Below are 24,320 nucleotides of genomic sequence, written 5' to 3' on the forward strand. Positions count from 1 at the left end.
GTGCAGCTCAGTCAGTGAACAGCTCACTGTCCTACCTCCTGGTTATGCCATCGGTAAATGTTCCTCATCTCGGCCTTTTTAAATGAAATTTAAAAACAGAAAAACCTCATTACATAAATCAATGTGATCATGTGATGCAGTGAACACTGAGAAAGAGAAACAAACATACCTTCTTCTTTGATTGGTGGTCTGTAACCAAAGCAGTGAAAATTATGTCAGTGTCAGAAAATATGATGATGCAGTAAATTAAACATTTCCATTGTTTTATCATCCTCACCTGTTAGACGGAGCCCTCTTTTTTAAGTGCCAATATAATAATCCTCCTCCTCCAATAATTACAATTAAAATTATAACAGCTGCACCAACAGCTGCTGGGACATTAACACTGCCTTCTCCACACTGAGCATCAGCTGCAGATGTTCCTGCTGTTATCTGCTGAAGGTTGAGTGAGTAACATCTGGAAGGACAGAGGGACACTGTTATAGGACAGCGTACAGATGTTGCACATGTGTCTCTGAAGCTTCACTTACTGTGTGTGTGGCTGACAGGAGTGAAATGTTCCATCTGAAAATGTTCCACTGCTGCAGTCAGAGCACTCGGTGTCTGTGGAGGCTGTTCCTGATGATGACAACAACAACAACAACAACAACATGTGTGGATCAGTGTGGACTTCTGTCCTCAAACACACCAAGAAGCTTTGCTGTGCAAACTAACAGCAACACAAAGACTCGATCAAGAAATTCTGGATTTGCTGGTATTTTCATGTTTTATCTGAACTTCACTCTCTGTGATATCTCTCACACTGAGTCCAAACGTGGCTCTGTCGTACCACAGGTCCTCGTCCAGCAGACCTCTGGGCTGCTCAGTGTATTAAATGTCATAATTCATATACAATAAACAGACTGATGAAATACTTGCAAAGAAAAGCGTCTGGACTTTTTTTAAGTTGCTTCAAGACATTTCATCTCTTATCCAAGAAGCTTCTTCAGTTCTAAGGCCAAATGGTGGAGAGTCCCAGATTTAAACCTAGTGGGAGTATCCCCCCAAAGAGGGACAAAAGGACCCCCTGATGATCGTCTAATCGCCTGAGGCAAGGTGTGAAAATGGGTGTGGGTCCCAATAAGCCAGGGTTTCGGGTGAGCTCATTGTGAAACCTGGACCCACCTTATCATGCGAATTCCTGAGGTCAGATGGCCCAGCGTGTGAGTGGGCGTTAAGGCGTCTGGGGAGGGAACTCAAAACTGGATTATAGATGGCAGACAGTTGGTGTCGTAAACCACCGCCTCTGTTCAAAGATGGTCGCTCACAGTGGACATAGATGCCTTCTTTCACTCATCTTTCAAACCATAGCAAAGACCACAACATCACTGTTTTACCAGCTGATAAGGGAAGATGCACTGTGGTCCTAAACACTAAAGATTACAACACAAAGATCACTACTCTCCTCAGTGACAACAATACCTACCAAGCCTTAAAGCGAGACCCCACAAGCAGCTACAAAAAGAAAGTTATAGCTTGCCTTCAGGACCTTGAAAAGGACAAAATCATTGACCGCCTTACATATCACCGCCTTTATCCAGGGGATGCCATACCCTGCATTTACGGACTTCCTAAAATCCACAAGGAAGATGTCCCACTCAGACCTATAATCAGTAGCATAAACTCAGCCACTTATAACTAGAGATGGCACGATACCACTTTTTTATGTCCGATACCGATATCATAAATTTGGATATCTGCCGATACAGATATTAATCCGATATAGTGTTTTTTAATCAATGAAACTGTTTTTTTTAATATCTTGCTGCATTTTGTATAAGTTCATACTCAAGTTTAAATAAACAACAACACTAAAGCTGTTCTGTTACACCTGTATGTTAAAAAATACACTGCACCCAAAAATATTTCATAGTTCAGCAATACTGATACTTTGCAAACTCCCAGGAAAAAAAAAATAGGGAACCACCCCCCACCCTCCACCTCATGATGCTTAATCGACGTAATCAACTTTAATTTGATGCAGTGTGAAATAAAATGCACAGAAATAAATTATTTTTCAAGAATAATTAAATAGATTCAACATCTTTCTTCTACAGAACTGCAGACTGCACAGACGGTACCTTCCCAAAGGAAAAAGTAGTATAGCTTACTAGGGTATATTAGAATTAAAAGTTACTATATACAGTAATGGACTTCTATATATTTTACATCAGATTAAAACTTTGGGTGTAAGATTCAGATAATTATTTATTAAAAGCTGGACATTTTAAATGAGAATAAGAAAGAAAAGTATATCTTTGTGCCCCCTTTTCCCTGTTAATGCCCTATCAGCCCCCCTGGCTAAACTTTGCTAGATCCGCCCCTGCACAGTTACCAGCCGTCAGCTACGTAGAAAAGGATCCTGGTGTAGAAAGTAATATTAAATAAATTCTAACGACAGCTTATCAAGGTTAAACGTGCTGCTGTTGTTCAGCCGATGGTTTCCTCTTTCTGGTGCAAAGTGGGCCAAAAACAAAGAAGAGAGACAGACTGGCGACAGAAAAGCCGATCAGCTGATCATTAAGCAGTTTCATGAAGTAGCGGCAGGAGAGGGAGGGAGAGAGAAGAGGCAGACGCTCCATATATCGGTGGTTAAGCTTAACGTGGGAACGCTTTACAAACATTCAGAGATGAACTTGCACACTTGCTTTACTTCTCTCTGGGATAACTTCCTCGGAGATGAAATGCTGGTTTGCTAGCTAGGCTACAAATACACACAGCCGCTCTATCACGTGATGCACACTGCTCCGACGTGCTACGGTTATGAGCTGAGTTACACCGTGTCGCAAGTTTTGTGAGGTGCTTTTTTGATATTTAATGGATCGGATTACATTTTTTATTTCTCGCCGATATCCGATCCAGTAATTTACATCAGTATCGGACCGATACCGATACATAATATCGGATCGGTCCATCTCTACTTATAACATTGCAGAACACCTTGCTACCATCCTTGCACCTCTCGTGGGGAACACCCCACACCACATCAAGAACTCCACCGACTTCACCAACGAGGTCCAGAAACTTACCCTGGATCCAGATGAAACCATGGTGTCTTTTTATGTAGTCTCCCTCTTCACTTGCATACCCACCACAGAGGCCGTGGAGATTGTCAGAAAACGACTACAAGAAGACAGCTCCTTGGAAGACAGAACCAACTTCACACCCGATCAGATTTGCACACTGTTAGACCTCTGCCTCACCACAACATACTTCAAATACAACGAAGGCTTCTACAGACAAAAACATGGCTGTGCCATGGGCTCCCCCGTGTCACCTATTGTAGCCAACATTTAAATGGAGGAAGTAGAAAGGAAGGCTCTTGGCTGTTTCAAAGGAAGAGTACCCAGCCACTGGTACAGATATGTAGACGACACCTGGGTCAAAATCAAGACACAAGAAGTGGAATCCTTCAGTGCGCACATTAACACTGTGGATAAAAACATCAAGTTCATCAGGGAAGACTCAAAGGATAACTGTTTGCCTTTCCTGGACTGCGCTGTGTACTTTGAAGAGAATGGCAACCTCAACATCGAAGTTTACCGGAAGCCCACACACACGGACCAGTACCTCCTCTTTGACTCCCATCACCCTCTGGAACACAAACTTGGAGTAATTAGGACCCTAAACCACCGGGCAGAAAATGTTCCCTCTAAGTCTAATATGCGGTTATCCTAATTGGGCGTTCATAAAGTCAGCAAAGATGCACAGAAAAGAAAATCAGACACCAGGCAAGGGAGGATAAGAAAGACAGACGCAACAACATTGTCATCCCCTATGTAGCCGGTGTATCAGAGAAACTCAGGAGAGTTTTCTCGAAGCATTACATCCCAGTGTACTTCAGACCCAGCAACACACTCAGACACAAACTGGTTCACCCGAAAGACAAAACTCCAAAACACAAACTTAACAATGGAATGCGAGGAATGCCCAGACCTCTACATTGGAGAGACCAAACAGCCACTTCACAAGCGTATGGCACAACATAGAAGAGCCACCTCCATGGGACAAGACTCAGCAGTTCATCTGCATCTAAAGGACAAAGGTCACTCTTTCGAGGATGCCAATGTTCACATTTTGGACAGAGAGGACAGATGGTTTGAAAGACGAGTGAAAGAAGGCATCTATGTCCACTGTGAGCGACCATCTTTGAACAGAGGCGGTGGTTTACGACACCAACTGTCTGCCATCTATAATCCAGTTTGGAGTTCCCTCCCCAGATGCCTTAACGCCCACTCACACGCTGGGCCATCTGATCTCAGGAATTCGCATGATAAGGTGGGGCCAGGTTTCACAATGAGCTCACCCAAAACCCTGGCTGATTGGGACCTACACCCACTTTCACACCTTGGCTCAGGTGATTAGAGGATCATCAGGGGGTCCTTTTTGGGGGGGATACTCCCACTAGGTTTAATCTGGGATTCTCCACCATTTGACCTTAGAGTTGAAGAAGCTTCTTGGATGAGAGGGGAAACGTCTTCAAGCAACTTAAAAAAGTCCAGACACTTTTCTTTGCAAGCTCCTTTGACTACGATGACCTGGATGACTGAGAACCTTCACAGACACTAATGAAATACCTTAATCTTAATCTGTAAGATTTTTTCATTTTATTTTTTAAGAATCTACAAATTTTAGGGAACCATACAGAAGTAAAACTTGAAAAGTTGAACTTCAATCCAACTGTGATGTGTGTTTAAGGAATCACAGCTGTATATCATTTATAATAAACACATTTATAATAAACACTAAATATATAATCATGTTCTGTCATGTAATTGTCTTATTACCAAAACGATGCAATGTTTTCATTCAAGTATTAAATGTTTTCTTAACTGTTTAATATGTTGAGTCCTGCACTCACCTCCACTCTCCTACCTTTCCTTCTCTCTCACTGCCTCCTAACATGTCTTACCCTTTTTCTTACCTGGGCCCAGCCCCTCTAATAAAATGGATGAACTGAGGTTACAGGCAACAATGGTTGACATTGTCAAGACAGCTGCATGCTCCTCATTACAGAGACTTGGCTGCATTCATCTATTCCAGACTGTGCCATTGAGTTAGCAGGCTACACCACACAGTGACAGAACTAGTGACTCTGGTAAGAGCAGGGGAGGAAGACTGTATTTGTCATTAACAACCACAGGAGTGAACACAGTGGACTAGGGCTACTCGAACATCAAGCTGGGCTATTGGGCTAGACCACTTGGGCCCGTCTGGCCACGTCCCTGTTTACACCATCTGAGGAGAACTGCTCTTATCTCCAGCAGAACCATTAAAAGCTGGTCTGATGGAGCCGCTCGACAGCTGTAGGACTGCTTCAGCAGAACTAACTGGGATACTGTTAGACATGGGGACTTAGGGGCTTTCACTGACACTTTCCTGTATTACATAAAGAAATCAGAAGCCTTAATTGAGCTGGGAGGCTCTGCACCTCCTGAAAGAGAGGACACCATCTTCAGGTCTGGTGATACAGGTCTCCTCAGCATGGTCTGAGTCACCCTGAAGAGAGGTGTCATCTAAGGTGAGCTACAGGAGGAGGATCAATGGTCATCTGGACCGTAACAACAGCAGGCAGGTGTAGGAGGGCATCCAGCATTTCACCAACTACAGTTGAGCTTCTGAGTTGGTGAAGGTGAAAAAATTAGCGGAGGAGTTGAACTTATTTTGGCCCACTTTGATGTGAAATCACCAGAGGCAGCCAAGTTATACTTAGCAACCCAAAGCAGCTTCACCCTGAGAGTGGAGGAGCGTGAGGTGAGGCAGACAAGAATGGGAGGAAAGCTGCAGGACCTAATGGTGTCCCTGGACCTGTGCTGAAGGACTGCGCAGACCAGCTGGCTGGAGTTATCACCAGTATTTTCAACCAGTCGCTATATCCTCTGTCTGAGAAACCAGCCTGTACCAGGCTGACCGATAGCACTTACCCCAGTGGTGATGTTTTTATATGGTGACTGTTTGCACTGTTGACTTTAAACTTATGTTTGCTGTACAAATCCTATGTTACAATGATAATAACAATATTGTATAAAGATGTTCAGCAAATAGTAAATGAGATCAGTTTCCCTGAACTCTGGTATTCTCATTAAAAACACAAACCTACCGTTCTGACTGATGTACTGTCCTGGTTTACAGCGTTTGTGTTCCTGTGCTCTCTCACAGCTGTGTCCAGTATGGTGGACACAGTAGAATCCCTCCAGTGGTTTACAGAGTGTATCTGATGTTGCTATACACTGCTTCTTTACCCTAAGACCAAGAGCTGCCAACATAAATAAAACATACTCAACATGTTTCATGTATTTGTGAAGAGACGCTGAAGCTCACGATTTTTTTTTGCTGAAAATACATTTGGTCATTATGACGTCTTTAGGAAACATCATCGTCTTGAATTAATGAAATCATGGAGAAAAACCTCCCTTAATGTTTTAATTTGTTTTTAAACTATCATAACATGAAACCCAGTTAAGCCCAGTGAAATTAGTCCACCTGAGTGACAGGTGGTACAGGGAGAACATCGTTCTAGTCCATTAGGTTGATCAGTGAAGGTTCCATCCATGCATGGCAGACATGACGTACTTCTATACTCATTACAGTGAGTTTTCACTCGACTCCCTGATGAAAACAAAAGCAACAAATTCATTTCAAGCTTGCTTTTTGTATTGTGTCTAAGTTGTGTGAAAACACATGTATTCATCATTCAGATGGTTATACCTGCAAGACACTTCGGACAGCATTCATTTCCTATCTGATACTCTGCAGGATGACATGTGAGACCACTGGAGACTTTCATCAGAATTATCAGAATTACCTGAAGAGAGAGAAAAGGGGCCAAGCCATGAAATTTTAGTCTTCGCCCCCCCCCCCCGTTTGGAAAAAAAAAATCCCAAAAAACCCCACATCCCATCTCGCCCCTGCAGGCAGGCTATCCTTCAAGCTTGGGTCGTCTACCAGAGGCCTGGGAGCTTGAGGATCCTAGCTGTATTGTAGCTGTTCCTACATACACACAAAAGTGAGTACACCCTTCACATTTTTGTAAATATTTTGTTATCTTTTCATGGGTCAACAATGAAGATATGACACTTTGATACAATGTGAAGCAGGTGGTGTACAGCTTGTATAACAATGTAAATTTGCTGTCCCCTTAAAATAACTCATACAGCCGTTAACATCTAAACTGCTAGCACTCCTACGTCTTCCATTTGAGGATGCCCCACAGATGCTCAATAGGTTTAAAGTCTGGAGACATGCTTGGCCAGTCAAGTACCTTTACCCTCAGTTTATTTAGCAAGGCACTGGTCTTTTTGGAGGTGTGTTTGGGGTTGTTATCATGTTGGAATACTGTCCGGTAGCCCAGTTTCTGAAGGGAGGGGATTATGCTCTGCTTCAGTATGGCAAAGTACATGTTGGCATTGTGGGTTCCCTCAATTAACTCCATCTTACAACGCTGTGACTGAAGCCATTCCCCAACAGCCAGGTGAGCTGTAACTTCATGTAAAGTCAAAGGAGTTTGCAAAGAAAAGCGTCTGGACTTCTTTGAGTTGCTTGAAGACGTTTCACCTCTCATCCGAGAAGCTTCTTCAGTTCTAAGGTCAAATGGCGAGAGTCCCAGATTTAAACCCAGTGGGAGTATCCCCCAGGAGGACAAAGGACCCCCTGGTGATCCTCTAATCACATGCGCCAAGGTGTGAAAGTGGGTGTGGGACCTAATCAGCCAGGGTTTCGGGTGAGCTCATTGTGAAACCTGGCCCCACCCTATCATGTGATTTCCTGAGGTCAGATGGCCCAGGATGTGAGTGGGCGTTAAGGCGTCTGGGGAGGGAACTCCAAACTGGATTATAGATGGCAGACAGTTGGTGTCGTAAACCACCGCCTCTGTTCAAAGATGATGGTCGCTCACAGTGGACATAGATGGCCTCTTTCACTCCTCTTTCAAACCATCTGTCCTCTCTGTCCAATATGTGAACATTGGCATCATCTCGAAAAGAGTGACCTTTATCCTTAAGATGCAGGTGGACTGCTGAGTCTTGTCCTGTGGAGGTGGCTCTTCTATGTTGTGCCATGCGCTTGTGAAGTGGCTGTTTGGTCTCTCCAATGTAGAGGTCCGGGCATTCCTCACTGCACTGTACAGCATACACCACGTTGTTCAGTCTGTGTTTTGGAGTTTTGTCTTTCGGGTGAACCAGTTTGTGTCTGAGTGTGTTGCTGGGTCTGAAGTACACTGGGATGTCATGCTTGGAGAAAACTCTCCTGAGTTTCTCTGATACACCGGCTACATAGGGGATGACAACGTTGTTGCGTCTGTCTTTCTTATCCTCCCTCGCTGGTGTCTGATCTTCTTTTCTGTGCCTTTTGCTGACTTTATGAGCGCCCAGTTAGGATAACCACATGTTTTCAGTGCTTCCTTTACATGTGTGTGTTCCTTCTTTTCCCTTCAGGCTTAGAGGAACATGTTCTGCCCGGTGGTGTAGGGGTCCTAATTACTCCAAGTTTGTGTTCCAGAGGGTGATGGGAGTCAAGAGGAGATACTGGTCCGTGTGTGTGGGCTTCGGTAAACTTCAATGTTGAGGTTGCCATTCTCTTCAATGTGACACTAAGGACAACTGTTTGCCTTTCCTGGACTGCGCTGTGCACATTGAAGAGAATGGCAACCTCAACATTGAAGTTTACCGGAAGCCCACACACACGGACCAGTATCTCCTCTTTGACTCCCATCACCCTCTGGAACATAAACTTGGAGTAACTAGGACCCTACACCACCGGGCAGAACATGTTCCCTCTAAGCCTGAAGGGAAAAAGAAGGAACACACACACACATGTAAAGGAAGCACTGAAAACATGTGGTTATCCTAACTGGGCGTTCATAAAGTCAGCAAAAAGGCACAGAAAAGAAGATCAGACACCAGCGAGGGAGGATAAGAAAGACAGACGCAACAACGTTGTCATCCCCTATGTAGCCGGTGTGTCAGAGAAACTCAGGAGAGTTTTCTCCAAGCATGACATCCCAGTGTACTTCAGACCCAGCAACACACTCAGACACAAACTGGTTCACCCGAAAGACAAAACTCAAAACACAGACTGAACAACGTGGTGTATGCTGTACAGTGCAGTGAGGAATGCCCGGACCTCTACATTGGAGAGACCAAACAGCCACTTCACAAGCGCATGGCACAACATAGAAGAGCCACCTCCACAGGACAAGACTCAGCAGTCCACCTGCATCTTAAGGATAAAGGTCACTCTTTCGAGGATGCCAATGTTCACATATTGGACAGAGAGGACAGATGGTTTGAAAGAGGAGTGAAAGAGGCCATCTATGTCCACTGTGAGCGACCATCTTTGAACAGAGGCGGTGGTTTACGACACCAACTGTCTGCCATCTATAATCCAGTTTGGAGTTCCCTCCCCAGACGCCTTAACGCCCACTCACATCCTGGGCCATCTGACCTCAGGAAATCACATGATAGGGTGGGGCCAGGTTTCACAATGAGCTCACCCGAAACCCTGGCTGATTAGGTCCCACATCCACTTTCACACCTTGGCGCATGTGATTAGAGGATCACCAGGGGGTCCTTAGTCCCTCCTTGGGGGGATACTCCCACTGGGTTTAAATCTGGGACTCTCGGCCATTTGACCTTAGAACTGAAGAAGCTTCTCGGATGAGAGGTGAAACGTCTTCAAGCAACTCAAAGAAGTCCAGACGCTTTTCTTTGCAAACTCCTTTGACTACGATGACCTGGATGACTGAGAACCTTCACAGACAACTTCATGTAAATATTTTACCAGAAATGTTGCAGGATTCACAGGTTTTCCGAAACGTGTCCCTGAGATTTGAGACGATGGAGTGGAGTGAACAGCTGGACTACACCTGGAAACACAAAGATTTCTTTTTTGATTTTTTTGGCAGTCTTTCGTCATCCATCCTCACATGCAGACTCAATAATATCAACACAACAGACAAAAGAAATGCTTAGTACAAAATAATGAAAGCAAAATAATAATAGTCTTAATTTGGAGCATCATGTAACTCAAAAGTGACACAGCTATGACTTGTTCATCTGAGTGAATAAATCTGTTTTGAATCCTTGATGTTCTGTACTCTGGAAACAGAAACCAAGGAGAATGAACTGAAAGTCAGTGTGCACAGGGATCCTGGTTCGGCATGGATTTACTTTTCCCACATCCCTCTGATCGATGTTAAAGAGATCAATGTGAAACGTAAAACTTCCACGACGCTTTGAAAATCCTGGTGACAAAATAAAGAGTCATGGTGAAGTTGATGAAATTATCTCATGGAACTGTTTGTTTGGATGAGTGGATTCATTTAACAGAAGAAGTCGGACGCATCAAGCTAAGGTTTCATTCATCAGGATTTCCATCTCGGGTTTGACAGCTTGCTCTGCATTGGTTGCTCCAAAGTCCAAAAGTGTCTTTGGAGTATTTAACCTACATGTGAGGCCAAAGCATCTCAATCTGAATGAGTCTGAATCTGAAGTCTCGATTTTAATTAGGTCGCACCAAAACCTTCATTTTATTTTTTTATGTCATTCAGAAGCAGAATTGCTGCTCTGTTTTGTATCATTGTGCTGCTGCCTGAGTGCTCTTGAGCTTCAGCACATAATCTGATGTGTGGACATTCTCCTTCAGGATTTTCTGGTAAAGAGCAGAATTTATGGTTTCATCAGTTATAACAGAGCAGCCCAGACCATCCACACTACCACCACCATGTCCCCGACTGCTGCTGCGATGTTTGCTTTATGAAATGTCCTTATTTTGATGCCAAATGTAACGGGACTGAAACTTTCCAGAAAGTTCAGCTTTTGTCTCATCAGTCCACAGAATATTTCTGAGAAGCCCCAGGAAAATCCAAATGTTTCTTGGCAGATGTGACACAAACCTTTCCTCCTTGAACTCTCCATTTTTGCCCAGTCTCTGTCTTATTGTTGAATCATGACCTCTGACCTTAACCCTATTCTAGGGTCTACCTTACAATATAAAGCCCCTTGAGGCAACTGTTGTTCTGACCTACTGTTGTATAAATAAAATGGAATTGAATTAAATTAACTGAGCAAAGTGACGTCTGCAGGTCTACAGATGCAGTTATGGAGTCTTCTTTGACCTCCTGGATGAGTCGTTGATGGTTCCTTGGAATAGTTTTGATAGGCTGGTCTCTCAAGAAAGGATCAGCACTGTTCCATGTTTTCTCCATGTGTGGATGTGGCAGGGCGTGGTTGCAGTGCAGCTGCAGGGGAGGCAGATGCACCTGAGTGGCATCTGCAAACACACCTCGCCAGCTTAAAGGCTGAACTAGGTTGTTGTTGTTAGTGTGTGTGACTCTGAGCTGAAAAGTTGCAGCCAATTGTCTGAACAACAACCGTTAATAAAAGTGTTTCAAAATGCTGAAAATCACTGAATTGTGGGCGGTTCTGTCATTCTTCTGTCACAGTGGATAATGACCCTTACCATGTTCTAAGGCAGTGGTTCTCCAATTGTGGAGAGTTTTCCTATATTTAAAATTTAGATTCATCCTCTACAACAGTGGTTCTCAAACTTTTCACATTGAGTACCACTCCATAAAACATATGTTTTTACCATCAGCGTGACCACACCAGGCCCACGGAAATGAGCCCGCCAGCTGGTTGACTCCAGCTCCCAGAAGAGCCTCGGGAACTCCCGTGTCATCTTTGCATACCTCCACAATGGTATATTATTTCATCTTAAAAAAAAAAAAAAAAAAAATGGAGATTTCCCACATACCACCAGAGAGAGCCGAAGTACCACTGGCTGTACGTGTACCACAGTTTGATAAAGACTGGTCTAAAAGTGGTCAGGTTTAAGGACTGGACTGAAAATGAGTGAAAAAGCAGCCCAACAAAAAACTTTGAAAGACTTTCAGTGATTCAGTGCAGAATTATTTTTTAAAAACACAAATACAGAAGGTCTGTCTCCTTGGAAACAAAATATAAAGAAATATGGTGTGGCTCAGGACTTTCCCACAGTGATGTATTTTCTTCAATAAGAGCAAAATGACTCTGCAGTCAGCTCATTGACAGGAAACAGAAGAGAACCAATCAGAGTGAGCTACAGTCCAAACAACAGCTGAGCTTCACATATGAACACATAAGTGTGTGAAAAAGAATTTATTCACAAACACTGAGTCAGGAACAACATTTAGACAAACATTACCTCTCTGTGATAGCAGCACCTGGTCCTCTGTGAAAATGGTCAATTCTTTCCATTGACTTGGTGCGCTTTAAGGATCCCATTTTCAGTTACAGGAAACACACTAACAGAAAAAAAGAAAAACACTTTGATTCATGTTTTTGAAAAAAAAAAAAATCGTTTTAAAATGTAAATATTTTAATACAACTGAAGGACTAAAGGGGGGGGGGGGGGCAAATAAAGAAGTCATCCACACAGTGGACTGCATTACATCTGAAATAACAAGTGATCCACAACTACTACTTCACTGAAAACAATTATCCTCTGTAGAGAATACAGGTATCACCTCTGAACATGGTCAGGTTTGCCATTATTTCATTCAGTTACAATATCTGTGTGACCTTCGTCGGGTACAGAGAAACTTTGTAATGGTAAAAAATAATGATAAATATACAGAGGTTATACTCTTATTCTGCAAAAAGATTTCTTTCCCTCTATGCACCTGTAGATGATTCATGTGTGGAGAGTTTTCCTATATTTGAAATTTAGATTTATCCTCTACAACAGTGGTTCTCAAACTTTTCACAATGAGTACCACCTTATAAAATACAGTGGTATGCAAGTTTGGATGAGGAATTTCTTTTAAATATATCATGTAGCAGATCAACAAAATGATATTTGAGAAGTGAAATGAAGTTTATAGAATTTACAGAAAGTGGGCAACAGTTACTTAAACTAAATTAGGCAGGTGCATAAATTTGGGCACCCTTGTCGTTTTATTGATTTGAATACCCCCCCCCCCCCCGGCCAAAAAAAAGAAGAAAGGAATGCATATTTCGCATCACCTCAGTAAGACCATGTGAAAATTAAAACAAATCATCCTAGGTCAGACCTTCCCAAAGTGTGGGGCCCGCCCCCTAGGGGGGGCGCAGAGCCATGGCAGGGGGGGCGCGGTATGAAAAGGAAAAAAACAAAACGCTTGGACACTGCTAGCATGGGGCGCCCACACAAACGCAAAACAGGAGATGAAGCATCGCTGAATATGTTTCCAAACCAACTTCATTCTAAGCCAAAGACTAGAAAATATGGTGAAGCATATCTTCCCTTTGGTTTCACCTGCACAAGTGCTGAGGTAGGTCTCCCTGCAGAATTAGTTTTCCCTGCATCGGGAGCACGGGCTGGGCTCTTCAAATCATGGACAAACAGTATCCCACATTCTTGATTTTAAGTTCACAAACACTTGTTGTAATGACTAACTACTCCTGACATTTTGGAGATGTTAGCTATTTATACAGTAAGGTTACAGCGGGATAAAAATAATATCAGGCTGATCCTGCCACGATTTGTTCCCCCTGTCTAAATCACGGACAAACTGTATCCCACAGTTGTTTATGTTTTTAAACCCATTTTGCACAGAGAGGCATTTTTTTGAAAAATGCATTGATAGCAATGTTAAATTATTGTATTATTACACAGAAAAAAAACCCAACTACACGTAAAATAATCACATCGTGACGCGTCTGCCTTTCTAAATGGAGGGACAGTAACTGCATGTAAAACCTGAAGATAGAGACAAAATACTGTTGATCTGACTATCTGCCATTCTGCAATTCATCTCACGTAAACAATAACTGTAATGGTCCTGGGTCGGTGACCCAGCGCTTTGAGTTTGTTATTATCAGTTTTCTAGTTTATTCTGATTCTGTACTCGTTCTTAGGGTCTGAGTTGTGTGTTTCTGTCATACCTACCTGTGCCTGTCCTCGGTGCTCTGTTCATGTCCCTGTGTGTTGTAAATCAGCCTGTGGGTTCCCTGTTTTACTTTGAAGGTTCGTGTTCTAGGTTTCCTGTCTTATTCTGAAGGTCGGTGTCTGTTGTCATCGTGTTCAGCTTGTCTCCTCAGGTCGTCTTGTGTATTAGAATCAGCTGTGCTCCCACCTGTATGTCATTACCTGGTCTCCTTGTTTGTGTGTGTATATATAGTGGGTGTCAGTCTGTGCCTGTGGTCGGCTCGTCTGTGTAGTCTGCGTATCTCTGTGTTAATCTGCGTTCTTCTGTGTATCTCTGCGTTAATCTGCGTCTCTCCGCATTAATCTGCGTCTCTCTGCATTCTCCGTTTCATATGACTTCAGGTTTGCCCTTTAGTTTTCCCAGTTTAGGTTTCTTTAGTCATTTGTCATTCCTCACTGCCTGTTCTGCCACTGCCACCTGTAAATAAACCCTCACTCATATCACCAGTCGGCTGCTTGCATTTTGGGTCCTCATTCATCCTCAACACGACTGCTGCCCCAGCCGTGACAATAACGTGGTGCACAGCGTGACGTGAAAAAAGGCACATACCTTTGATGTTGCGTGACGAACTCTGTATTCCTCGTCCACACATAAACGGGAAAAAGGAGTTTTAAAAAATCTCAGTTTTCGCTGATTCGAAACGCCGTTTACGTGTGGACGAAACAGCTGCGTTTTCAAAAATACCCGTGTAGGTGTGGACGTAGCGTAAAAGAGTAGTTTATTTTCTTACTGCCTGTAATTTATTGCAGATTACTTGTATTTGCTTAATTGTTTACTAAATGTTTGAGGTGTGAAATAAACCGCAATGGAGCAAAATATGGGTGTGTGTGGTTGGAGGATGTGGTTTTTTTTTTTTACATTTTTCGTGTAAAACAAAGGGGGGCCCAGCAAAAAGAGTTTGGGAACCACTGTCCTAGGTGAACTTAAACATCTTTGTTCCCCTTTTGTTAAGACACAGAAAAATGCACCACACAAAAATACTGCAAAAGGAAACGGTTGCCTTATATGCATATAGTCTATAAACCCAAAATGCACATTTCACTTAAAAATTAAGATGTGAAAATGTGAACAAATCAACTTGTTAGAGATATTCATCTCCTGTTGAAAAAACAAAAACAAAAAAAGAAATAAATAAGTCTTCTCATCAGATATTGATGCTTCTTTCCTGTGTGACACAAAAAATAGAAGGCAGATGTTTGTTTGTTTGTTTTTTTTAAGTTAATTCCCAATAAAACTAACTGTTTTATTGCTAACTACATTATTGCTGAAGTCCTAAATGATCACCTTTACAGTGTTTGTGCTAATAACATCATGAGCAGTCAGACAGGCATGGACAACAGCACTGACTGAGAGGCTTTGAACAGATCACATAGTTCAATTCAACATATAAGACTTTAAGAATGCACAAGCATCTACTTATAATCTATTGAATTTATCATCTGTAATATTATTATGTACAATTCTAATGTATTTTGTTCATCTCCCTTAAATAAACAGGCAGCCTTAAAGTATGAAATATTCATATACAAACACACATATAAATGTGTCTACTGTCTCAGTGGCCGATAGTGTCTCACAGGCTTCAGTGTGAGCTTGAAGCCATTTATAATATTTAAGTAGTTTAATGTGTAGGTGCTGACGATAAACACAGTTTGAATGAAAGCCGGGGAACTTTGGTAGCACAGAAACAAGTGGCTATTCTTTGTGACCATATGGATCGGTCCCTCATATTACCATTATTTCACCCAAAGGCACCAAGTTAATACTCAAAAAAGCTGCAGCAATACACACAAATATAAACAGTACTTGGTGACAACTTTGCTTTAAGCCTTTAATCCTCTGGGGTCCAGGGTATAATTGGCCGTTTAGGACTACTTTTGATTTGGCTTCTATATTTCACCTTTAAAAACTGTTTATCTTGCCAATCTGTTATTTTCTCATTTTGACATACTGTATCAGCACAATTTATCTAAATTCAGACAAAATTTAAATTCGAGTAGAAAAAAAGTGATATTTTTGACTTTAAAAACCACAAGCATGTTTAACGAATCATTTTCATAACTTGAAATGCAAATAGAAATTGTACATTTTTAAAAACTATGCACAACTTTTGCAAACAACAAAGTTATATGGTACTATTTACTTAAAATGCAGCCAAGGCCCAGACGTTTTTATATAACCATTTAAAACTATTTACAGAACAATCAGGTGTTCTGCATCAAATAAGAAGGCACACAAATTATTTATGGAACTCCAAAAAAATAGTTTGTGTCCACTATAACACAGAGGAGAACAGCACAGGGATAAACCTGCAGGTCTGACAGCAGGTGTGTCACTTCTGGGGACAGCGTTTACACTGCAATCAGCCTTTGGTGGCTTTTTTGCAGCAACTGTGACATTCACTAGTAGAAGTGACACACAAAACAAAACAACGACTACACTACACACTAACTACACTAGACAACACACTAACCTGAGACTCCAAACACGGTAAACGTCACAAATCTCTCACGTATCAAAACTCTCTCTCTCTCTGTTACTTTCATTCACTCGCTCTCTCTCACCCATCACTCATAAAACTTCCCTCTCTTCCCAAACAACCAAATGGCACATGTTGCCATATCATTTTTTGGTTGGTCGACATGGTACATTTTTCCACCAATAGGGAAGGAGTGTTTTTTCTTTTTCTTTTTTCACTCACAAGCAGAGAGTGTTTGCTAGCGCTCTCCTTAAAAACACTGTTTTAACTGCTTCTTCCCGGAGTAAATGCCACTGTTTTATTCAGACAAAAAAACATTGCGTGTACTTTTTTTATCGTAACTCTGGTTTTACGTGGCCTATCAACAGAATTTAAAAAATGGTATATAGTTTGAAGTCCGCATGTTTGACCCAAGTTGAAATGGAGACTGTGGGTCCGTCGACCCCAGAGAGTTAATCAGAAAGCCTCAAGTTGGCTAGTTATGTATCGGGCTAATGTTTAAACCTTTCACTTGAGTAAATTAAGTAATATTACTGCTAAGTAATGTTAGCTAAGTTCACAGCATATTCCATAAGTCTCCATGCCATAACTAACTACTATAATAGCGCTGCCATACTGCATCACACTCAGTGCATTTCAATCATTTCTCCAGCGAGTTTGATAGCAAAATAATAATCCTAATTTTAAAAAATAGCATGTGCAACGTACACGTACTGGAAAATTATTTACTAGGACTCACCTATCATGCGACTGGGGAGCAAACTCCGCCATTGTCGTTTTCCATCAAACACTCATTAAAACAGCAATCTATCTGATAAGATAACTATTCAATCAGATAGTTATTTGTGGTGAATGAAATATAGTTACACTTTCAAGCACCACATCTGAAATTCAAGCACTTTTCAAACCTTGAAAAGGCAATATTAAAATTCAAGCATTTTCAAGGATTTCAAGCGCCCATACAAACCCTGAAAATATAAAGAAATATGGTGTGGCTCAGGACTTTCCCACAGTGATGTATTTTCTTCAATAAGAGCAGAATGACTCTGCAATCAGCTCATTAATGGGAAACTGGAGAGAACCAATCATCAGAGTGAGCTACAGTCCAAACAACAACTGAACTGACATATGAACACATAAGTGTGTGAAAAAGAATTTATTCACAAACACTGAGTCAGGAACAACATTTAGACACACAATACCTCTTTGTGTTAGCAGGACCTGGCCCTCTGTGAAAATCGGGAGGATTTTTTTTCATTGACTCGGTGCGCTTTAAAAATCCCATTTTCAGTTACAGGAAACACCCTAACAGAAAAAAAGAAAAACATTTCAACATTTCAAAAAATCATTTTAAAATTTAAATATTTTTTAAAAAACTGAAGGAATAATGAAAACAATTTATCCTCTGTAGAGAATACAAGTATAACCTCTGAACACTGTCAGGTTTGCTACTATTTCATCCAGTTACAATATCAGTGTGACCTTCGTCAGGTACAGAGAAACCTTATAAAATACAGTGGTATGCAACTTTGGATCAGCAATTTCTTTTAAATATATCATGTAACAGATCAATACAATGATATTTGAGAAGTGAAATAAAGTTCATAGATTTTACAGAAAGTGGGCAATAGTTACTTTAAACTAAATTAGGCAGGTGCATACATTTGGGCACCCTTGTCGTTTTATTGATTTGAATACCTTCAGCACTTATTTTTGGAACATAAAATTTGTTTGGTAAGCTCATTGACCCTTGACCCACATACACAGGTGAATCCAGTCATGAGAAAGTGTATTTAAGGTGGCCAATTGCAAGTTTTTCTCCTCGTTGCATCTTCTCTGAAGTGTGGCAACATGGGAGCCTCAAAACAACTCTCAAATGACCTGAAAACAAAGATTGTTCAACATCATGGTTTAGGGGGAGGATACAAAAAGCTATTTCAGAGATTTCAGTTGTCAGTTTCCACTGTGTGGAACATATTGAGGAAATGGAAGATTATAGGCACAGTTCTAGTTGAGGTCGGAAGTGACAGGTCAAGGAAAATCTTAGATAAGCAGAGGCAAAGGATGGTGAGAAGAACAGTCAGAGTCAACCTACAGACCAGCTCCAAAGACCTGCAACATCATCTTGCTATAGATGGTGTCACTGTTCATCGTTCAATTTGCACAAGGAGATGCTGTACGGGAGAGTAATGCAGAAGAAGCCTTTTCTGTGCACATGCAACAAACAGAGTCATTTGAGGTATGCTAAAGCACATTTGGATAAGAAAGCTTAATTTTGGAATAAAGTGCTGTGGACTGATGAAACTAAAATTGAGTTATTTGGGCATAACAAGGGGCATTATGCATGGAGGAAACAGAACACAGCACTCCAAGAGAAACACTTTCTACCCATAGGAAAATGTGGTGGCGGTTCCATCATGCTGTGGGGCTGTGTGGCCAGTGCAGGGACTGGGAATCTTGTTAAAGTTGAGGGTGGCATGGATTCCAGTCAGTATCAGCAGATTCTTGAGAACAATGTTCAAGAATCAGTCACAAAGTTGAAGTTGTGCCAGGGCTGGATATTTCAACAAGACAATGACCCTAAACACTGCTCAAAATCCACTAAGGCATTCATGCAGAGGAACAAGTACAATGTTCTGGAATGGCCATCTCAGTCCCCAGACCTGAATATTATTGAAAATCTATGGTGTAACTTATAGCGGGCTGTCCATGCTCGTAAACCATCAAACCTGACTGAACTGGAGAGGTTTTGTAAAGACGAAAGGTCCAAAATACCTTCAACCAGAATCCAGACTCTCATTGGAAGCTATGGGAAGTGTTTGGAGGCTATTATTTCTGCAAAATAAGGATCTACTGAATGTCGATGTAATTTTTCTGTTGGGGTGCCCAAATTTATGCACCTGCCTAATTTAGTTTAAGTAACTATTGCACACTTTCTGTAAATCCTATAAACTTCATTTCACTTCTCAAATATCATTGTGTTCATGTGCTATATGATATACTTAAATGAAATTGCTGATCTAAACAGCCAAAGAAAATCATGAAAATGATCAAGGGTACCCAAACTTTTGCATTCCACTGTATATGGCTCTTGAAATACCACCCTTATGACCAACTTTAAAGTACAGTAGTATAGACCTATTTACAACCAAATACAGTTTACACAGATAATTTTATTTCTTATATGAATGTTATTTATTTTAACTGTCATAAACAGGATGTGACATGTGATAATAATAACAACTGCACTGCATTAAAACATTCACAGCAGGTGGGATTTCCAATCTTTAAGTGATGACGTCATGAAACCTGTTTCCGGGTCCAAACTATTCTCTGTTTATCAGGGTTGTTGTGTTTTTAACATGTTTTAATGCTTTTGTATTTTGTTCTCTTTACTCTGAACAAGCCCCTAAAAAACTCAGTGATCACTGTCGGACCTCTCTTGGCTTTTATCATCACTATTCATTTTAAAGCTCAGTTTTTAAAACCTTACAATGTAACTACAGCTCAGCCTATGCACTAGTTGATTAATGACTAACCTTATATTGCAGTTGTTCTCTTCACTGAAGTTTGGTCCATTTACAGCATCCTGCCATCTAATTGCATTTGTCCCTAACCTTCGGGAACCCTCACGTTAACTTTTATCAAATGGAAAAAAAGTTAGCGTTTGTCCTCAAGCTTAACTGTTTATATTATGCTAACTATAGCTGTGTAGCTAGCCACCATGCAGCACATCATTATATAACAGCTAGCCAAACTTCAGTAACCCTACACACACCACTGCTGTTTAGTTTTCAGTCTTCATTTATAGGAAGTGATAGCAGAACTGTGCATTTTCATTTTTGCTGTGGCTGTTAAGCTGCCAGATTTTTGATTTCACGACCCTCCTTCGTGGTTCGTGCACATCGAAGCTTAATTTGCTCTTTGTGTTTACCATCACAAAGCTCAATATTTTGCCATCATGTGGTGGCTTCACATGGGATCCCTCCACCCAAGGTGAAATACACCGCTCTCAAGATGCTGCTGCTGCAGTGTTACTCCCTCTCTGGCGCAGAGAGGGCCGAGAAACTCCTCTCTCTTTCTTGGGCCTGGGTGATGGTACCGCTCTCGAGCTCATGGAAAGCACGCTGCTAGGAACGGATGACGGCGGATTCCTCTTCACTCACGTCTTCCTCCGACAGTTGCTGGCACCAGTGCGAGCTGGCCTCGCCAACTCCCCGCTGTTTGCCTCAAAGGATTACCGCTCACTCGCAGAAGAAGCGGATTGCATTCTCCTGGCTACCAGGAGCTTCGGCATCCAAGCGATAGTTCCTGACTCACCATCAGCGTGACAGCGCCGTGCCGCCTTTGCAGTTTCAAGGCCCAGGGAAACGAGCCTGCCAGTGGGCTGTAGCGGCTGCAACCGAGGGCAACAAGGAAAGGCTGCTCTTCATAGAGCACTCACTCTCAGGGAGATGTTTTCTGGTTGACTCCAGCTCCCAGAAGAGCCTCGGGAACTCTCGTGTCATCTTTGCATACCTCCACAATGGTATATTATTTCATCTTAAAAAAGTGACGATTTCCTGCGTTACACCTGAGAGAGTCCAAGTACCACTAGTGTTACATGTACCACAGTTTGAAAAAACTGGTCTAAGGAGCTTCTGTATGGTTCCCTAAAATTTGTAGATTCTTAAAAAATAAAATGAAAAAATCTTACAGATTAAGATTAAGGTATTTCATTAGTGTCTGTGAAGGTTCTCAGTCATCCAGGTCATCGTAGTCAAAGGAGTTTGCAAAGAAAAGCGTCTGGACTTTTTTAAGTTGCTTGAAGACGTTTCACCTCTCATCTGAGAAGCTTCTTCAGTTCTAAGGTCAAATAGTGGAGAGTCCCAGAGTTAAGTCCTAGGGGAGTGTTCCCCAAGAGGGACATGGATGGGCCCCCTGTCCTCTACCTAATCACACAAGCCAAGGTGTGAAAACGGGTGTAGGTAACAATCAGCCAAGATTTCGGGGGTGAAAACGCTGTGGAACCTAGCCCCACCCTATCATGTGATTTCTTGAGGTCAAATGGCCCAGGATGTGAGTGGGCGTTAAGGCGTCTGGGAAAGGATCTCAAAACTGGATTATAGATGGCAGACAGTTGGTGTCATAAGCCATCACCTCTGTTCAAAGACTGTCGTTCACAGTGGAATAGATGGCTTCTTTCGCTCCTCTTTCAAACCATCTGTCCTCTCTGTCCAAAATGTGACAAAATCATTGACTGCCCTACCTACGTCTTTACCCAGGGGATGCTATATCCTGTATTTACGGACTTTAAAAGATCTACAAGGAAGGGGTCCCACTCAGACTCATTGTTAGCAGCATAAACTCATATCTCTGTAACCCTTTCAGACTGGGTTATGAGACTTTTGAGATTACTTCACTCTGTCAGAAAGATTTATTTTAAGGGATTTCTGTCTGAGGTCTGAGATTAGGCCTGAGTGTGGCTAGAGAAATTGAACTCAACTTTCCAACATCATAGTTTATTCATGATTTAACAACTTTTTCCACACAGGTTTGGATGGGTTACCTGGCTCCTAAGTGAAAGTTTCCATGGTCCAAAAGAAGAGATTGTCCCTGAGATTTGGGATGATGGAGTTTTTAACAGGAAGAACAGCCAGACAACATCTAGAAACACAAAGAAAACCAATGATTTTAGATCAGAATTACTAACACCTGATGAAGCTGACTGTTTCTGTCTCACCTGATACAGTCAGGTTTTGAGCATCACGTAACCCACAAAGCAACAAAGCTATTTTGATTGATCTAAATGATGCAAAGCTTTTTAAAATTTTGTTGTTCTTCATTCTGGGAACATAAACCTTTGTCCAGAGGGAAGTGTGAAGGAGGAACAAACTGCAAAAGTATGTTGAGTCATCAAGAAACATTGAAGCAGTAAACTGCTGTGTCTGCTGTAATGTGGTGATGGTTCAGCACTGATTCACCAATCAGCTGTTTGATCGCTTCATTTCCTGACAAATGTCCAAGACACCAAGGAAAATCATAGAAGAGATTCAACATAAGCTCGATAATATGAAACCATCATGATGTTATCAATGTGGAAACAAGAAAGATGTCTCAAACATGAAAGGCACTGGTTCCCTTTGAAGCACACAACTTTGGCTTTGAATCAAAAACTGTTCCCACATATTTAAACTCAATACTCATTTCTTTTGTATTAGATATGTTTTAGCCAGTCCTGTCAGGCAGCCTCTGCAACCTGAATTATGATCAGAATGCACCGTTGTGCCAAACAGATTTGTTTTTCTAAGACGAGTTCTAGACAGGCTCATACTGTTTGTTTATTTTTTAATGTAATGTATTAATTTCTATTGTTTCTCACAGTATATGTATAATATAACAATGTCAAAGCTGACAGACAGAAAAGAGAAAGAAAAACAAAAGAGAATATAAAAACGGATAGAGCACAAATACAAAAGCACAACTGCACCTGTAACTCAAATTATTTTTGATTTCCAAATCTTCAGCACAGTTAGTTCATGGCTGCTCTCATGATCCTGGAGCAGAATGACACTAACACAGTCATCTGCAGACCATAGAAGCACGTCTCTGACATTTTCAGACACATATGTGTAGACAGGATCAATTGTAGAGATGAGTTAACGTATCCATGTGGGAGTGAGTCGGGGAGCAGACCTGGTTAGACAGGATCCCATTTATCCCGGTTCTTTGTACCCTGTAAGTCCAGAATCCAGTCCAAATGATACTTACTCATGTTGAACTGTTCTAGAAACCTTCTCATTACAAATTTGAGGCTGAAGAATAATCAACAAACCATAAATGAGCATAAGAAGCTTTTCTTCTCTCCAGGTGTTTAAAAATCAGGTTCAGTGAGGTCACTGAAGACAAGCTCTGTTCCTCTGTAATCAAACTGGAATGACTCAGGCACTACTCTGTGTCTGGTGATGATAGTAATGATGAATGAAAACCAACTCCTCCTTTGGACGTCAGCCTGTATATTGTATGTAGGTGCACTTGTGAAAAGAGAAGCGATACATGAAGATGAATGAATGAGAGGCTTGAACAAGTCATTGATAAAACCAAACATCTATTGGCATTAATTAAGATTCTAGAAGAACACAAAACAACAGAAGCTGCTATAAAGGCTTGAAAGAAAATACAATCACTGCTGCTCTGGCTGGGTCAGAAGCAGAAATGAAAGTTTTAGTGGAGCTGTGTACAGAACACTCTTGTAGACATCAGCAGATATTAGTGGTGCTGATAAAAGGAATTTTGAACCATGTGAAAATGCTGTCCTTCAACTATTACAGCGGTGATGCTAAATTAAAACACATACTTGACAAGTTTTTCTTTGATGACTATAGGATTGCAGAAGCTTTATAAAGTGTTGGGACTATCAAATAATTAAGCCAGAGATGTTGGCATGTTACAGTCTTTTGCATTGTTCCTGACAGGATGTTTAAATGTGATGTTTGGTATTAGCTTTATGGATGACTTGGATAATGCCACAACTACAAAGGCACTTGTTAACAAGCTCCACTGTGAGCTTCAAGAAATATGGAGAAAGGCTGCAAGTGGTCTGCAGGAGAAATCAAAGATAAGCATGAAGACAATTTTGACAACAAGCAAGCTAAGTATATGCTTCACCCAATTTATGGTAACTGAGGGGAAACATCTACCAGCATCAGAGACTGAACACAGCAGAAATTATAATCAAGAGGTGCAGAAACCCTGAAACCAGCACAAGTATTTACTACATGGCTTTCCCTTCCAAAACTGAGTTTGGAAATGATAAAGAAGTCACAACAAAAACGCCAGCAGCTTTTGTGGATCCTACCAACAGGCCTTTAGTTTACT

At 41.5% G+C, this 24,320-nt stretch overlaps 1 protein-coding gene across 6 annotated transcripts in view; it reads right to left on the minus strand.

Moving 5' to 3' along the window:
* Window positions 1-24,320, minus strand: part of LOC116309327 (tumor necrosis factor receptor superfamily member 14-like) — a 53,186-nt gene that overhangs the window by 1,416 nt on the left and 27,450 nt on the right. For 5 of the 6 annotated variants that reach the window (XM_031725897.2, XM_039607228.1, XM_039607227.1 and 2 more), the window contains 11 exons: window positions 22,012-22,109; window positions 17,666-17,768; window positions 12,220-12,319; window positions 9,817-9,901; window positions 6,748-6,844; window positions 6,523-6,648; window positions 6,140-6,295; window positions 531-618; window positions 278-457; window positions 170-189; window positions 36-74 (listed from right to left, as the gene is read on the minus strand). In XM_031725897.2, the coding sequence (XP_031581757.1) occupies window positions 43-74; window positions 170-189; window positions 278-457; window positions 531-618; window positions 6,140-6,295; window positions 6,523-6,648; window positions 6,748-6,844; window positions 9,817-9,901; window positions 12,220-12,299 (864 nt within the window). In that variant the 5' untranslated portion in view covers window positions 12,300-12,319; window positions 17,666-17,768; window positions 22,012-22,109 and the 3' untranslated portion in view covers window positions 36-42. The remainder of the gene's footprint in view (window positions 1-35; window positions 75-169; window positions 190-277; window positions 458-530; window positions 619-6,139; window positions 6,296-6,522; window positions 6,649-6,747; window positions 6,845-9,816; window positions 9,902-12,219; window positions 12,320-17,665; window positions 17,769-22,011; window positions 22,110-24,320) is intronic. The other variant, XM_031725899.2, reaches the window with a different exon arrangement.

Source organism: Oreochromis aureus, linkage group 23 (genome assembly GCF_013358895.1).
Source record: "Oreochromis aureus strain Israel breed Guangdong linkage group 23, ZZ_aureus, whole genome shotgun sequence".
NCBI classification, from domain to species: Eukaryota; Metazoa; Chordata; class Actinopteri; order Cichliformes; family Cichlidae; genus Oreochromis; species Oreochromis aureus.